Raw genomic sequence first — 18,845 nt, 5'->3', positions numbered from 1 at the left:
AGAATATACAACATGCTCAAACATTTTACATGGGATACTTGTTAACGATATCGGTTGATGCTATATCAGCTCTGTGTTTGTCTGGTTCCACTCTGCGCCACCAGGTCGCGTCACCTGTGAAGCCGCTCATGTTTACGCCTCTCGCCCATCCGGCAAAACGCCCAGTCTGCCAGCGTTTACCCGAATACCGGACGCGCTAAACTCTCTTATAGTTGCTTGCTAACCAGGCGTCTGTGTCGTAGTTATTTATTTTCTTTCAGAGCACGCAGTTACAGGGCGAAAGTGATGTTTGGCGTTGGTCCAGGGACGTCTGGCGAGCGGAGGTGTATGCACAGAGAACTACAGACACACGTGAAAATACATTTAGTCCTTCTATATACCCCTGTGTCACATACCCGTTCTGCAAGATTGGCCCACATGCGCAGTTTCCCAAGAATTTGGTAGGTCAAACACATGAAACAAAAAAAATCAAAGGAACCGTTGAACATCGCGCACTATTCCATTAAGAATGCGTTTTAGGAATACCTATGAGCCGACATTATACTTACAGGTTTTATGTAGAGATTTGTTGTTTGGTTAGGCAGAAAAGAGGGCTGCTCACCGACGCTGCATTTTGTTGGTTACGATTACGAGCTATATAAGGCGGAAAACCTGGTGGCAAATATCTAATCGCCCAAGAATGGGATAGCCCGAAAATAAGAGAGTTAACAAAGCTTCGCTATAATAATACCAGAGCAATGAATGGCAGGAACCAGACAGAAACACTCGCTTTTCTACTTAATTTCCATATTGTCTTCACACGCGCATCCACGCACAGGCGCTTTCGAGCGGAGTAAACTTATAACGGTGTCACACGGTGAATTTCCGATCGCGATTGAGCCCTATCGGGATGGATCGCGATCGAAAGTGCACCGACTGACACCCGTATTACGGTCCGCAATTAAGGGTGCCCTAAATAAAGACGACGGATTAGGAGATACATTGAGAAGCAAGAGATTCTGAAATGAAAGTGATAAGCGACAGCTCAAATGTCCCAAACTTTGTTACACGATTTCACTCCTGTAAAGCGTACTTTACTGCAAGGTGACGTTTTAAGCAGGTGAGCTCGCCGCCGACAGCGCTGGGGCTTCAAATGCACGTCGGAGCTTCATGGCCTAATCTTAGCTCAAACACAGGGTCTCGTATCTCTACATTAAATCGAAAGTCTACATTTCACCTCCTCACAACCACGTCAGTCATCCGTGGGAAATACCACAGGTGTACACAAGTGATGCACCGCATTAAACGTTTACGAGCTAGCTGTCTCACTCGATCTTGTCGAGAGGCGTCCAATAACATTGACACTCGAACCAATAACAATAACATTTCCCTAAAAACCTGCAGCACCACTTAGTGGGTTTGTCAGTTAACAGATAACATTCGCCACAGCCAGTCGAGTGCCAAGAACGAGGTTTAGTTTTCAAGCCTTCACACAGAACGCATTCGACTTTCAGACACCCCGTGTAGGGATACGTTGATTCGATTGTCAGAAAGAGCATCAGCATAGTTTCTCAAACTGAAAATTTCCGGAAATGTAGCGACCAAACGCGATACTTTTCCAGCAGAGCAAAACATGTATATATCGAGAGGGTTGAAATAACGAAAGAAAACGAAAAAAAAACTGACTTAGCCTATGATGTATGATGATTAAAATTATCCTAAATTTTCCGTAGCGCACAGACACAACAATAACCAGGTTCTAGTAAAAGCAACAAAGAACGAAGGAAATATATCTGTCGGACGCTGCTCTTTTCTATCTATCATTCAAGGTGCCGCTCGGTCTACATTGCAGCGCAGGTCTCGACAATTCAAAAAGAGCCCGCGAAACCCAACGCAGCTGGGAGGCCTGTGGTCACTAATATGGGTTAGCCTAACTGGTCAAAGCTCAGAACAATGCGTTCAGTATCCTTATTCGCGCCCTTCCCGCGCGGTTCACTGCACACTGGTCACATTTTGCCGTGCAAAAAAAAAAAATTAAAAAAAAGAGTTGCGCCTTGTAGAGTAAACGCGAATACGGACAAGGACTGGTGGCGCCACCTCTGTTATGACCGCAGTACTAATGCGCTCTTTTGAGTGCTCGGGGGAGTGGCGCCAGAGCGCTCGACGATCGACGATTTGGCGTCGACATCGTCGTTTGGGTGTTCTTTCGTGCGTCATAAAAAACGTGACTAGAAGGACGACATTTCTTTACATCCAGTTTACAGAACTGTGTATTCCTTGTAATATCACGAATTCTACTTGCTTCTTATTCCCTGTCAAGAACATCAGTCAGTCAGTCAATCAATCAATTCCAACCAAATTGTGTAACAGGTCAAACGCTCCACATTAAACCTCAGTAGGGCTCCGGTGTCATGTAGTGTTGAGAGGAAAGTTTACGAGTTTACTTCTAACGTGAATATTCGTAGTCAAAATGTCCTTCAAGTTAACTTTTTCCTCATGAATGGCGTAATGGGCAAGCTCAGCGGGAACAAAACAGCCCGGACGAAATCGTATGAACTTTTAAAGATTAACACGCACTGAGTGGTTTGACCAAGCAAAGCACGACAATAATGCTGAGGTCGCCACGGGAAACTGTTGTGCTTAAGTTACTTTTCGGATCGTACTTTGTAACAATATCTTACAATTTCCATTCGTTGTGCCCTTTGTCATTCGCTCTCACGAAGCCAGGCTAGGAAAATTAAGGGACGTATGGCATAAGGAGAACAGTACTGAAGTAAAAGTGGTCTCGCACTTGATATATGGCCCTGCATCAGATTTTAGATCGCAGCTTCTAGGCGCCCATTCATGCGGCGAGCGTCGGCGTAAACGAGCGAACGAGCGCAGCGAAAGATGAAAGCGAACGCAGAGCGCAGTGGGGGATGAAATACGCGAGGAGTAAAGCTGAGAGGAGGGTGCAGCGGAACCATGCGGCGGAAAGCGGAGGAGGGTATGGCGAAAGCGTGAGAAGAGAATCGTAGTGCGGCGACGATGACTACAAGATGGCGCCAGAGTAGCACGCGTCGTCTGGAAGGCCTGCCGGCGGCTGCTGCTGCGGTGGATCGCGCTAACGCGCGTCACCTACGCGCTGGCTCTCGCGATCTCCAGATTACACTCTGAAAAACGTTTACAACCCCCCCCCCCCTTTGGGGTGCATATCTGCCACACAACAATCATCATCTGCCTTGCTTGCGTTTCTTTTCTTGAAAACGCCACGCCCACTATTTTCCTGTTGGCAATGCAATGTCACGCTGGTATCGCGCATGCCGTTCGTTACAGTGAAGTGCCGGGCTCGCAGCGTTAAAGAAATGCGGACATGACAGATGACGTTTATTGTTGTGTGGCAAGATACGGCTCAAAGGGTGTAAACGTTTCTTACAGTGTAGTGAAGCAGTCGCGCCGCACTTTGCGCCATTTGCAACGCGCCGAACGAGACAGATTGCGTGCGCCAGCCAATGTGTATTGCGAAATGAAAACGCATATATAGAGCTGCACTCAAATTTCGCATTAGGGAGTATCGTAATCGCCTGAGAATTTTTTTTTCACAACAACGAATCTAACGGAACCCCTCTCAGGATGAATGTTGATATTAATGCGATTAGCATTGAAGCAATGTAGCGACACTGTATTACCGCTGCAGAGACGCTTCACGTGTCAGGCGCACACGCAGCAGGGCTTAAAAAAAATTAAATTATGGGATTTTACGTGCCAAAATCCCTTTCTGATCATGAAGCACGCCGTAGTGAATGACTCCGGAAATTTCGACCACCTGGGGTTCTTTAACGTGTACCTAAACCTAAGTACACGGATGTTTTTGCATTTTGCCCCCATTGAAATGCAGCCGCCGTGGCCTGGATTCGATCCCGCGACCTTCTGCTCAGCAGCCCAACACCATAGCCACTGAGCAACCATGGCAAGCGCAGCAGGTTTTCTCTCGTATACTTCCCTGTGGGCACGCTGTGTCATCCAGCAGTGCCGCCACGAAGTCCGGGCACTGCGCATGTGTGAATATATATTCGGACAAGATTGTTGGAATATATATGACCAGCTTTGATTCATCCCTGCCCGTAGATTTTTTTTTTTTCATTGAAGAGTAGCACATATTTAGTGCCACACACCCAGTTACTCCAGTTGGCATCAAAGAGGTTCACTGAAGATTAGCACATACCCGGGGACCAAAGTTGGCGTTGAAGAGGTTCATTTAAGAGCGCCACATAGCGAGTGTTGCATAACCAGTGATTCAAGTTTGTCTGACAGTTGGTATCAAACACGGTTCCTTCAGCAAAGCAGCCCTGTACTCTACCCATTAGACCATTGACTACCCAGTGAACCAAGTTGCGAAGAAAGCGGTTAGAGACAAAGACCGACAGGTAGGCAGACAGACAGACACTGGAAAGTGTGTGGAATATCCTAAGAATGCTAATCGCATTAAAACAGGAAGAATAAATATGTAAAGTTTATTTTCGCGAATATACTCTCATGTTAAGTGGCAGCTTTGTCAACTTGTGCCCTGGTTGCAGTCATCTTCGTCGGTTGAATCCTCTCCTCGTTTCTGTAAGAGGAATAGTAATTATGTAATCGGAAACAGAAAATTCTTGTTTTGCACAGGGTGTCTATAAACCAAAACCTAGTTCCATATACTACAAATGTATACCACATTAAAGCAAGTTGTTTTATTACTGAAATGGTTAGCAAGGACGAAATATATTTTGTTTCTCCCGATTTCGCACTTCCAACTACTGCGAGTTGAGCCACCAGGCAAGTGAGCTTTGCTGCAAAGGCAAACCCTCAACTGCACGTGTTGTGGGCCTGGAAACAAAGTGAGCACAACCTGAACCAACAAAGAGTAATTGAGGCGATGGTGCATAGTTTCCAAGGAAGCATTGGTGCAAGGACCGTCCTATAGCCCGATCCACTACCCTAATGTGCACGCATCTGCTGTTACAGCGTTGTTGCATGACACATGAGGCAACAAGTCCCCTCCCCCTCCCCATCTGCGGGCCTCAGCACATTTTATTTGTTTAGTTGCTAATATGGTTAACAATAGATGACTGTCATAATGCTGGAGAAAAAAATTACACCAAATTTGTGTGACCGTGCAATATCACAACCCAGTTTCCAGTGGAGCTGTCTCTTTCGAGCAGTTGCATTAACAGTTAATGTTGCCCATAATTAAATCACATACTTTAAGATGTTGCCCACATATAACGCTTTCAAGCACTTGTTAAATAATTTCTACAAAGACAGCAATTCATGCACACACATTTCACTTCCCCAGAACATTGTGCATAATGCAACAGTAGATATGCATCGTAATATAAGAATAGTTGTCACACAAGAAAAAGCAAGTCTAAGATAAAAGCAATATGGTATGTGCACAAAGTAAAGAGGCAACCAGATAAGGATGTGTAATGCACAGGCAATTCTACACATGACACATCGCTATTTTGAGAAACAGTCATACTATTACATACATGTATTTTCCAAGTCCAAGATCCCCCCCATTACTTGTCAGGATATTATATTTATAGTTATGCTTTATAAGTGCAAATACAATAATGCGAGACTTTTATCAACTTCTTACAATGGGGCTTTCAACTGTAGTCCTTATTTATTATTACTTTTGCTGACTAGCACAATAGCCTGAAAGCATGAAAAAAACAAATTCTGAATGATTGGTCATAAAGCATTAGTTGACCAAACACCAGGACAGCATAATTTCAGCTCATTACTACGACACCAGCCCACGGGAAACAAAAGCTTTAGCTGAATGTGCTGCATTTCTTCGCCAGTGGCTGACCAAATGGACAAGGCAAACAGCATTGAATATAGAGTGCTGTGATGAGTTAGTGCACTATGACTGCACTGATGATTCTTACCAGCTTCATGAGATCAATGAGCTTTTGCGCATCTTCACCGGCACACAGGTCCACGACGTCCCGAGGCAGGGCGTAGTGACGGTAAGGACTGGGCTGTACACCCCTATTTTCCTTCATGTATCTAAATATTGGCAACTGAAAGCAAATCGGAAGTAATACAACTGTAGTGTCATGCAATAATTAACTATTTGCTGACATGTGTTGCCAGCTACAGTAGGGTCACACATGTGACCTAAAGCAAATCAAACGCATGCAAATATGATGAGAGCTTTCTGTAAACATTTCAAATGAAGCGATATGTGTCTTGTAGTGAAGCCCCCTTTTAGTTCTCCAGTTTTCCCTATTGCTGAAAATGTTTCCACAGCATATCTTTTTTTTAGTTTCGTTGATTATGCTTATTCTCAATGTATGTCGCAAATTTAAATAGAAAATAAACATTTTCTGGGGTATTTGTATGTGACGTCATTAAAGGGTTTGTTTTATACACCTAAGGCTAAACAAAAAAAAATTCCCGAAAGTATAATTAGGTTTTGCCTGTGTCTATGTTCCCCCCTAAATTCTGAAGTGAAAACAACTTGGTGAAGAAAACCAACAAACAGCTCAGCCATGTCTAGCTGTGACCATAGTTGCATGTGAGCACATATTGCACTTGCAGCACTGTCAATTTCCGTCTGCACAGGCCAACATTAACTCTTTAAAACACTTTTCGTGCTGAGGAATACATCACCGACAACAGATGTGAGCTTTAAGTGCGTTAAATGTAATGTCAGCAAAAAATAAATAAATAAATCACAACATGTGGGTGAGGAGGAACAGGGAAACCAGGTGTCTAAATTTTTAGTATGACTATATGAAGCCTACAGACAACGAAGCAGAGGAAAGCACAAGAGAAAGTTTTTTATATGAGATGTGGATTTTAATATGGAAAAGGGTTAAATTTGCAATAATGTTGTGCTTTTGTTAAACTAAAAGCGAGGTGAAAGTGGTAAAAAAATATAAACTTGAATAAGATAGAAGCTGCAGCCACAACCTCTGCGTGATGTGTGCAATGCTCTACCAAAACATATTATGTGTGATTACTTCAGACAGCAATGTATAAATTCTCCGTGGTTGATTTCTATACGTGGTGTAGTTTGACAGCCACCTGTCACTAAAATTCTTTAACGATCAAAAATATTTCCTGTAGAATAATAGAACTTCTTGGGCAAGTTGGTGCAATTTGGAAAACATGATTTTAGGGCACTAAAAAGAGATTTAAGGGGAAAACACCCAGACACACAGAGCGCCAACTACCAACTGATTTATTGCACCATGCCCTATCTTCTATTTCAGCAAATCAGTTGGCAGTTTGCGCTCTGCATGTGTGTGCATTTTTCCCTTGCATGCGTCTTCTTAGCACCCTGAAATCATGTTCTGTAGAAATTATAAGTGTTCGTTTACAAGGCATCAGCTAACGCGAATGTTCCGAGAACATAAAAAGAAGAGAGAACTGTTTGAGCGACCAAAGCATGCAAGAGCCAGCTTGCAGCTATTTGTGAGATTGTTAGAATACAATTGTAACAATATAGTAATTATATTAAGCAAGGGTTTATGTGATACTACACGTAAGTTATCACAGCATATCTGTATTCACAAATAAGTCACATGATTTTGGAGAGTATGAAGTTACTATTACGTAGTAACAGCCCCTCATTTACATAACTGCAAATAGAAAGTTGATCCCATTCTTCGGCAGTACATAGATTTCAATTAAAGCTTTCCGACTGCGATGATTAGTTTAAGAAAGTATGATCGGTTGCAGTGGTTAGGATAAGGGAGAATAAACAACGTACTGATGTGAACGAACTGTACTTACCCCAGCAGATTGATCCACCTTGACATTTTCGAGCTCTTCCCAGTCAAACAAGAGGGAGTCAGTGTGCATCCCAAATGGATTGAAGTCGAGGAGCTTTACGGTATCCTGAGGCAAGGGGGCCCATGGGACAGACTAAATAAGGTTTCGTACTGACATACAGAAATATTTGTTGCATATTGACATGCTTGCCATAATATCAGGCTTAAAAAGCTGGACAAGTCAATTTTTATTTAATTACATGTACCACAAGCTCCAAAAAATGTTCAGCAATATTTCTTACCTTTCTCTTTCTGTATACATCGAACACATCTGAAAAAAATATAAGGACAAAACAAACAATTTTCCTTTACAAATAGTGAGGGTCAATGCATGATCAAATACACTGCTGAAGACTGCAAAACAATGTGAATACACAAGAGATTGTCATAATCAGCATGGATGACAAAGATATATGAGATACAGTGAGATATATGTGAGGGCAAATCAGAAAGCCTTTGCCCCTAATTTCTGTTAGCCAAAGTAAGGTACATGCAGGTAATTACAAAAATATGTACTATTGTATGCACCTTACACTATTTTTCCACATATCTCCCCGCCGGTTTAGACATGTCTCATTGCAGCACTAAATTTGAGATGCCCCTGTGCTATGTTGTCGTCTGTCAGCGATGCATGCAGCCTCCCTGAACGCTCACTGTCACGCAAATCTTCACGGTCTTTTGCGAATTCACAACACCACCACCTCACACTTCTCAAAGTGAGACACCTTTCCCCATACATGGGCTGCATTTCCCTGAGGGTTACAATGCGTGTTTGTCTCTTGCTCCATAGAAAACAAATCACACTTCGTTGCTCGCATGCAGTCACAATTACAAGTACATAGTATGCAGAAGGAGGTCCCATAGGCCAGCAGTCGACGTATGAAGCACAACTGCTATCTTCAACAACTGACAGATAAGGCTGGGCTGGTCCAAGAAAGGTCTGTACCAACACCAACAATGCAACGCACCGAAAGGTAAGACAGAGCTACTGCTGCCGTCTGCGTTTCCCCACGTTCGTGCCGAACACGCGCAGTGTCCGTGACTACAACCACCGCCTTTGACAGCGGCCCAACAAGTTTTGACCTTGGAAGAAGAGTTGAGTAGCACCAGAAGTCGCTGCTTCTTCTCGCCTCACAACATTTCTGATACAACAAGTTCTCGTTGTAGATCTGTGTTTACTTGTGTTCATGCAACTGCATCATGTAAACACATTCACGCTGCATCCACAATATTGGCAACCACGCACTTTTGAAACTTTGCCACTATTTGCTGACTACAGCGAGAATGGAATCCACCGTCAATTCCACACAAGCCTCCTCTCACCCTGCAGCGTCTCAAGCAGTCTCCGCTTCTTTGTTTCGTCTTCTTAAATTCTGGCCAGCTGACCCCTCCCTCTGGCTATCGCAAGTCAGCAGCCAGTTCGTGATGGCCAGGATAACATCGCAGACTTCCAAATTTCACCAAATTGTGTCTGCGCTTCATTAAGAGATTGCCAGGGAAATCCGAGACCTCATTCTTACTCTGCCCGAGACAAACCTCTATGACATTTTGTTGGCTGAGCTCTTGAAGCATACCTCGTCGTCGAAAAGGTAACGACTCCAGCAGACACTCTCAGCTGAAGAACTAGGCGACCGCAAGCCTTCGCAGCTCTTGCACAGTCTTCAGCAGCCCCTCGGTGATAACGCTGCCTCTTTCAATCACGTCCTATTCCTAGAACTCTTCTTGCAGCGCCTGTCTCCCACCATACACATGGTGCTCGCCACTGCAGCTGCTCTATCTTTGGCGACTCTCGTGCAACTTGCTGACTCTGTGATGGACGTCGCCTCTCCACCCATTTCTTCGATCCCGAACATTCATGCCAAACACGCGCAGTGTCTGCGACTACAGCGAGTGCCTCTGACGGCGGCTCGGCAAATTTTGACATTGGAAGAATAGTTGGGTTCGCTCGTCGCGTGGCGTCGGAAGTCGCTGCATCTCCTCTCCTCGCAACATTTCTGATACAAGTTCCTGTTGTAGATCTGCGTTTACTTGTGTTTACACAACTGCATCACGTAAACACATATAGTAGGCTACATCTACAGGTCCACCACTAAGAATGGATATGTTGACTTTGCATTTACAGCCATAATTTGGCTAAGAAAAATAAGGGCAAAGACTTTGCGATTCGCTCTCATATGACAACTATTTCAGCACCACGTAAAACGAGAGATAGTGCTAACAAATTCATCGCATATTACGTGCACCATGAGTTCATCCCCATATCAGTTCTACAGTTTATAGAGCCTTGTGAGAAAAATGCCATCAGTTGATGAAATATAGCAGTGGTGTCCAGTATAAACCCATGATGAAATTGAGTGAGCTAGGGTTTCTGTGAAAAATTTTAAAATTCCTCGATGCCTTGGCATGTAACCTGAAACTGAAAGCTGCAGTTCAGACTTTGCATTCCAAAAGTGACAGTGCATTGATTAGTTCAAGCTTGATAGTCCGAGTTGTCAAGAAACTCTTTCTTTTCTTTTACATAACTGCCAGCCTACTTTTGCTTACCGGCGTACAGCCTTTGCCAAAATATACGTTCTACTCTGCGCATTAACCATGTGTGCACTTCGACTGTGTGGTGCGTTGCCATGGCGCTTCAAACACTCGAGACCTCTCAGATGGCAAGTATGACAGTTCTTTTTTTTTAATTATTATTATTCCACAGGGCGTTGTAACTTGTGGCATACCTCAAGAACTTCCTTGAACAGTCTGTCAGCCTGGCTGTCCCAGGCAACGCGGCCTGTAAGCTTTTGTCAAGAAGAGGTATCCAAGAAGAGCAAGACACTTACATGAGGAAGAGACAAACTTGGACTTGATTCTCTCATGAAAGAATGACATTATATCCTGAACGATGTTGGCCTCTTGTTCCTCAATGTGATAGTAGTAGTGTGTGTAGTCCCGTTGTGAAATGCCTGAAAATGAAAGATGGATGACTGTGAAAGGTATGCCACTCCCTTTTGGTAGCAATTGAGCAATTATTTCGAACATATATTGTGAGATTTTCTTTTCCTCTAGCATGCAATTTTCCACAAAAAGAGCGACCAGCGAAATAGTTAGCAAGCAGAAAAAGACTTGCCAATTAGGACGGAGTCCTTCACAAAGCATCGAAACTCGGTGCTTGGGTCGATTTCCACCCATTTCCTGAGGATGAGCTCATACTGGAAAAGGTTGCTGGTGTCCGTGCCTTTGTTCCAATCTGTGCAGGCTTTAAATCTGAGCATAACAAAATGACCACATCAGAAGCAACAGATGCTAACAATGTCAACCCACCAAAGGGACAGGTTTAACGTTCCAATGTGACCAAAGCTTCACCTTTACCCTGACAAGGGGTTTCATAAATGAAAACAAAAATGAAAAAAAGAACACATAAGCGTAGAACAGAATAAGTTCCGAGAACAGAAAAAAGTACAGTGTTCAGAGATACCCCCAATCAAGCTCTGTGGCTTGATTGATCGAGACAGCAGCAGGCTCTCACAGCGGAGCTTAGAACGACAGAAAGCTGAGCTAGTTGGTAAGGATTCATTATGCAAAAAAGAGTGAGAACATAAGAGTGACAACACAGCATTCGTTTTGTCCACTTCTCTACTCTTGTGTCCTGTCTGCACGCCTCACCTCCTTTTTGCATAATCTCACAGTGGACCCTGCCATCATTTAAAAGGCAACCACTTCTTTGCTATGCACACAATGTCGCCTTCGTCCACTAGCTATGGCCTCTGGAATACATGCACAGATGCCATAAGTCGGCATACCCACTCATAGTCAGTGAGCGGACACGAGTGTGAACGTGAGTGAATACCTAGCGAAAATTTTGTCTACAACTAAGTGACCCTTTGGCATAATACAAGCATTGCAAAGTTCTTAGCAGTGTGACTGAACAACATAGCTGCCAACCTGCGAGCATAAAAATTTGTAAAAATGTACCAATACCATGTACCACTGCCATGCTCTACACTGATGCCATACCATACCCCAATACCATGCAGGGAAGCCTCCCACCTTGAATGATTTGATTGAGTAAGATCATGATCTGCTGCCTTATTCGAGCCAATCGGCTGCTAATTGTATGAGCTCAAGCCTGGTCACCACAAAACGCAGTACCGAGTTGCTGGCCACATTGCTTTCGGCAACACCGTATTGCATCGTGCTTCTTGCAAATAAAAATTACTTAAGTACAACACAAATAAACTTAGGTACAAGTCTGACAACCACTGCCTTCAATTTTGTAATAAACCAGCACCGAGAAATGCTGGTTGAACACGAAGGCAAAAGGCTGCTGACCATGTTGTAACTTTCTAGTTCAGGAATTGCACCCGAAAATCAGTCACCAAAGGCCAGTGAAAAGGAATACAAATGGTCTGACTGCGCAGCATAACCTGAAAAACCTATTGTTGAAAGGTTTTAAAGGAAATTTTAACTTTATCCACTAAAATTTCACGACTTTGTCTCTAATAGAAAACCAATTTGCTGCAGCAAAATTTCAAAAAGCTTACTTTCCCAGCTCTTTGTAACATCTAAGCAAGCATAGCAACAACTTTCAAATCTTAAATGCCTGCATTCCGAAAAGGAAGCCCGAACTACATTTGCTCCATCTTTGAGCGAGTGTTAGCTTGTGAAAAGTGGGAGCAAGCTGCGCTATTGAAATTCTGAAAGACAAGCTTTAGATAGCAACTTTGCCGTTTCTTTAATGCCATACTTTATTATTCTATTCTAAAAACAAGACTGGCTACTTGAAAGTAACAAGTAACTACCATGGACACTTTTTACAAATAGAATAGTAGAATAGTAAAAACTAGATGAATTTTACTATTCTACTCCAGTACTTTCTGCAATAAAGTAATTACTAGTACTCTACTTACTTTTTTTGCCGGATAGTCAGTAACTTAATGTATTATTATTATTTTTTTTTTTTGAGCAATTTGTAGATATCTGGCTTGCGCATCCAAGTAACATTGTGGTCAAAACTCATCACCCGACGACCGTGTTTGCGTGCATGAATTACCATAATTCCATTCGCTGTTCTTTTACATGCTAAGAAAAGGCCTAAAGCAAAAATAGTGGCTATAAAAAAAATGCGCTGCAGGGCCCTTCTGAGACCACACCAACAGAAGTTCCTTACGGCTGTGTCAGGTCATGCGTCACAAAATCGGAGCTCTTCAGGAGGAGGCAGATGTCTGCGAAACAAGTACAGCAGGGGCTGTTGTTGGTAGCAATCCATGTGGCATCCTTGGGGCTGCTCCAGTTCAGCTTGGGGAACACTCGGCCCCCAAGCCGTTTGATGGCGGCGGCCACTGCTTCTTCCAACTCTGGGAAGCTGGGGATCTGTAAGGACGTTTGTTTCAATGCTTTATTTAGACAGGATGTGCTACAGTGTAGTTGGTTGCCTCAAAAGAAAGCCTCGCGGCACCACCCTCACCAATGCAGGACTTAGTTTTTACAACCTCGCTGCATCATATATAGTGTGTCGAATGGGGCAAGAGAATCCCATGTACCACCCATGGTACTAGGACAGTCACAAGTTATTCTGCTATGTTTTCTTTTATTAGTTCTCAATTCACCAATGCAGTTTTAAATGTGCTTTGCTTTACCATTTAGCAAAACATTACAATTGCAGCAATGAATATATTAAATGACAAAATTGTTTACAAATTGGTGTAAAAAGTGTCTGTGGAAGATTATGGGATTATGGGGTACTGATATGAAAGCAAGGTCGAACAGTAATGTTACAGGCTGCTTTTAACAATGTCATTTTTGTGGTTATTGCTGTTTTCTTCTTGTATGTATAGTACAGTAGTTTGAATATATATATCTATAGTATTGTACAGTCTCCATAGTGTTGTATAGTATTTTAGTATGGCAATTGTGATTTTTATTTATTTATTGACTTGCTGATTTTGATTGCTATGTGATTATTGCATATTTCTGCTCTTCAACCTGTGTGTCGAAGTGCGTTATGAGCAGAGGCCAGGCTGCATAGCCTTTAGCGTCTGCTCCCACTCTTGTAAACAAGCACTACAAATAAAGTGAAACCTAACAATTTATGACTGACTAAATCACACTTTCCTCTGTTAGCAGCAATAAATCACTAGGCAAACTTGGGCTTTAACTTACTCTAACTTAAGTGATACTATTCGAAATATAATGACCCAACAGAAAGCGCCACGCGCCACATGTTGGTAACTGCAGTTTGTGTTGGTTCCAAACTATTTCTGTCTACCGGTTGTTTCTTGCATTCATTGTAGGACAACTACAGATGGTAATTTTCATAGGAAGATACTATAGACCTAGGTTTCACATTTACAATAGTGGGACTGCACGAGCAGAATTCAACAATATTTTGAAACAACCAGAACGGCAATGAACAGCATATTTACAAATTCAGAAGTTCCTAGCCATACAGTAGTCATTCTTAAAACAGTGGATCCACTAAAAAGCTGATTCATGGGATCCCCTTACCATCATGTTAACAAGAGCATGGAGCTGCCTCACACCTGGGATTCCTCCCTAAATTGTTCTTCACAAGGTAGTGGAGGCAACAAGCTGGACTAGCTTGCTCTTGTGCTGCTATATATATTGCTAATTTTAGTAAGCACCAACAAGAATAGAGAACAATTTTCGACTTTCAAACAGCAGCTTATTCTGTAGACAGCAAAATATTCCAGAACGTACATGAACAAAAAAAAATTGAGTGAGGCAAGTGACGGCAAAGAATGTGGGACCTACATGATACTTGACTAGTTCTACAGCACTAGGAAAACCTTTTCTTTCTTTCATAATTTCTTTTAAAAGAAAGTGCTGTGGATGTGCTGTTGTAGACAAGCAAAAGGCGAACAGAAAACGAATAGGACACAAGTTATGACAGTGTGATTTCACATTGCTGCTTATTCAGCTACCCCATTCTAAGCACAGATACCGAACTCATGCTGACACTACACAAAATAGCAAAATGTGTCCTACTTATCCCTAACGTGTTCATCTTTCACTGACCCTCATCAGTACGCCCCGTTTCCAATAGTTCCTTTTACACTGCTCACTAAATTACAGGCAACACTTTCCAGATCGAGTAACATATAAGCAAAATCTGAATCCAAGGGGATTGTGAAAGATGGTTACCTCTGCGGAATCATCATCAGCTTCGGACCAGTCCACCTGAGAACAAGGAAAAAAACAGAAGATGCAGTCTTTCGGATATTCAGGTGCTTAATCAAAAATGTTGCTCCAGCAATGCGCAAGACTACAAAAATACATGTACCATGTGCCCACAAACTAGCCTGTGTATCAACACCTTTGTAACCAAAAGATGAAAACAGTTCTCACAGTATTCAGACTTGGGCTCATGCAGAATAATACACAAAAAGCGGTGATACAGATACATTCAAACAACCACATGAAAATCTCATCGAGTGGATGTGAAAAGGTACAAGAAAAACAACAATGCAACTAATGAAATTGAGTGGCACACTGCAACCAGTTCTATCTGATGCAAAGTGGTGCATATACGCATTGCTGCTGACAAACTAGGCACATGAGCGGTACCATCATGTAAACACTTGCGAGAAACGATACTTGTTCTTCAGTCAGCATCACTAAAGCGATTTGTGCACACATGGTCCAAAAACAGTGCGGTAATATGCTGAAAGTTTCTACCATATTTTCCACTACTTGGTTTTCAATCACTGAAGTGCACCAAAGTTTTGCAAAAGCTGACAATAACATGTACAATGATAAGCCAGATTAACCAAGTCTTGCTGCTGCCTGCCACACACTTCTGTTCACGAGTATTCTTTTACTTAAGCATTTGCTAGTCTTTACAACAATGCGAGCATAAAATATGGACATAAAAATGTGCATATTCAGCTGTAAGATTTCACATGATCTGGTCAACCACTGCTAACATTGTGACTGCGGTGCACAATTTGAATGCGCCTGCATGATTGGCATGAGAGTGGCCTATTAAAAAATTATCTTTATCCATTGGACCTTCACTAGGAACATTTCAAAAGAGGGACACACCAATCAAGCCTAACAGTGTATGTATACCTATAGCGGGTAACTGCAAAGCATTTGTTGAGACGAGTTTCAAATTTAGATTGAGACGAAGATGTGAAGATAGGCACATTGTGTAATGCATACAAGAGCCAATCGGCAGCTCATTACATGGTTACCAAGGGAGGAAAGACAATGTCGACAACGGCAGAGAATGAGGTGGACTGAAGGGATTAGAACATTTGAGAGCGTAGTTTAAGTGCGGTTAACACAGGAGGGGTTTAGCTGGAGATCTTTGGTAAGAGGCGTTTGTCTGGCAGTGAACCTAACTATGTTGACACTGATAACCACTTTAGTGTAAACGTGGCACTGCTGTTTGCAGCCTCCAATTCTGCCTTAATGTTGAGGTAATGATTCCCAGGAATCTGTCAAGCTTCACACACTACAGTGCATCAAAGCAAGACTTGCTTAACAAAGCGTGTCACAAGAAAGTGTGTCAACCACAGTTTCTTGTCATGCATTCAAGTCTCGCACTCTGCAATATACGTCTGTCGATTACTACGCTGTGCGGCAGCAAAACATAACACTGCACAAGCCATTGCCGGAAAACAATGGGAGATATGGTCTCAGTATCAGCGACGCAGGGCTAGTGTGCAAAAACTGGTGAGCTTCTCACCTCATCTTCCGAGTCTGTCTCATACTTTTGAGATGAAGGGGCCCTGGAAAACATTTTAGATGAAAAGTGAGGAGAATATTACACAAGCTACAGTACTTTTTGAATCAGTGGAGAAGTAGCACACATGACGCAAGACAAACCTCTTTCAATTGTTTTATAAACGTAGAAGGCATATTTACAATGAGTCATCGACTATAACTACAATACTCCGGGTAAATTCATTTTCTCAAGCAAAGGACCAGATTCAGCCATCGACTCTAACTACAACACTCAGGGCGAATTCATTTTCACAGGCAACGGATGAGATGTACACAATGTTGCATATAAGAGGAAATATTTACATCTGCTACATTTATTGCTGTTTGTAGTTTTCTATTCAGCTGCTAAAGTGTGCGCATAGAACAACAGTACTCTATATTACAGGCGTTGAATGCAGATAAAATGGTTCTTCAGTGTTCCATGCATAGCTCGGACAGAAAGGCAGATACTCAGTGCTTTCAGATGTCTGCTCATGGCTAAATATACTGGCACATGTACCAGGATTACTGGAGCTTGCATTGAACAAGGACCAATGCGGGTGGTAGATGTCTCCTGGTTACTTCAAGTAACCACGAACACAAATAGAGATGATTAGCTAATGCTGCAACTCCTCTCCAGAGTGCAGCAGCACTTTTTGCTTCAGGATGCCTCGCAAGAGTACAGAGAAAGTAGATACTGAACAAGCATCAGGATCTGCCTCTTTCTTTCTTTAAAAATGACTAGCAGCAACTAAAGATGTCAAATTTTAGTGTGCTAGCGGATTAATTGTCCCGGACCAGTAAAATATAGCGATTTCTTTCATTTGATTCTATAATTTTCTTCTCACCCACCAATCACAACCGACTGATCCTAGTGATAACAGAGTGCTGCTCAGACCACTAACGAAGTGTGAAAAACGAGAAGCCTCAGAATAGAACAGTTACATTATCCTAGCCCTGGTTCATATATGTGATGGTAAACCTCGTTTCCATCTGTGAAGCCTTGTCAACATGTGTATTTGAATAAATTAATTTCGTCAATATTTAAAGCTGATGTATGCAAATTATACACAAAGAATGAGGTCCCTGAGTTATAGACTGAACGAAGTCACCCCCGTGAAAAATCTTGCTATGTCCACCTCTCAGGTGTCTAGCTCTGTTTTCTATTTTCATTCGGAAATATATACACAGACCTACTTTAAATGGCTCAGAAAGTGCATAGCATTAATCGGAACTATTGGCACATCGGTAGGAAATTTTCAGTTAACCGCAAGTTCAAAGTACGATAGGAAATTGACAGCGAACACATGTGAACTTCTAGAAGAAAACTATCTCCTGAAAATGAAATTCCTGGATATACAGCGCCACATGAACAGTACATAATAATAAGTGACGATACGCGAGATTCCAGTGTTACTGATATTTAGCACATATGCCATAAATGTAAGCATCAAACAAGTAGTACCTGGCTAACAACCTCACGTAAAAACGTCAGAAAAAAAGAGGTGACAACAGTCATCGTAGCGTATAGTCTCTACATATATTGCGCCGCATACACAGGCGTAAAAGGAGCAGACATCAAATAGCTTATGTAGAACAGTGGCTTAAAATGTTGAGCACCGATACTCACTTTCCTGGAAGCACCACACCGTCGGAGAGGAGATACTTTATGAACTCGCTCGTCAGGGGAATGCAAACACTGCAAATATTGATAGCGGCGTTGGTTACACAGGTTTCGACTCACTGGCATTGCCCAGCAAAATAAGCTCATACAAGGATATATGACCACGGTCACTTGAGGCAATTTCATATCCTTCAACTGCTAGCACCGCGGACTGATCCGCACTTGTTAGAACCTGTCAAACGCCTCCAAGCGATGACCCAGTACTCCTGTACGGGTAAGGCAACTATAAAAAACAAATAAGTTGCCTTCCGAGACTCACCTCGTAATAGTAGCATTTTTGAAGACGCAATACCAAGAAGAGAAACTGCAGCTGAGTACATCTTGCACCTTCATTATCGCTGTCTGCTAGTATGTTTCGCGCGGTGACTGGGAAGCACGCTAGACAAGCGAGTCGACAGCGTCGGTGAAACCTCTCATTGCACGTAGGTTTGTTCCGGTGAAGCTATCTCGCGCGCCACGAAAGGGTTGCTCTTGACAGTAAAGTTGTAAACACTAACTACTGTGGCTGCACCACGAACACACACGGTGCCCGGCTAAACGCAGTAACTAAAGCAGAAAGCGTCACAACACAAACACAAACACACCACCACAACTCGGTTTTACTCGCAACGCGCAGTTTCGCACTGGAGCACGTCCGATAGCACCGTGTTCGAGAGCATTCA

At 42.7% G+C, this 18,845-nt stretch overlaps 1 protein-coding gene across 1 annotated transcript; it reads right to left on the bottom strand.

The window, feature by feature from the left end:
* Nucleotides 1-4,458: 4,458 nt before the first annotated feature.
* On the bottom strand, nt 4,459-18,777 carry LOC135916132 (translation initiation factor eIF2 assembly protein-like). Its single transcript, XM_065449395.1, has 11 exons — nt 18,443-18,777; nt 18,130-18,198; nt 16,483-16,525; nt 14,934-14,969; nt 12,940-13,142; nt 10,900-11,036; nt 10,613-10,735; nt 8,030-8,058; nt 7,750-7,854; nt 5,895-6,029; nt 4,459-4,567 (listed from the first exon to the last, which is right to left on the bottom strand). Exons 1-11 carry the CDS (start codon nt 18,514-18,516, stop codon nt 4,514-4,516), a joined length of 1,008 nt encoding a protein of 335 aa, XP_065305467.1. The 5' UTR covers nt 18,517-18,777; the 3' UTR covers nt 4,459-4,513.
* Nucleotides 18,778-18,845: the final 68 nt, after the last annotated feature.

Source organism: Dermacentor albipictus, chromosome 5 (genome assembly GCF_038994185.2).
Source record: "Dermacentor albipictus isolate Rhodes 1998 colony chromosome 5, USDA_Dalb.pri_finalv2, whole genome shotgun sequence".
In the NCBI taxonomy this organism is placed as follows: domain Eukaryota; kingdom Metazoa; phylum Arthropoda; class Arachnida; order Ixodida; family Ixodidae; genus Dermacentor; species Dermacentor albipictus.
Note: the sequence above shows the minus strand (reverse complement) of the source record. Positions and strands in the feature narration are given on the sequence as shown.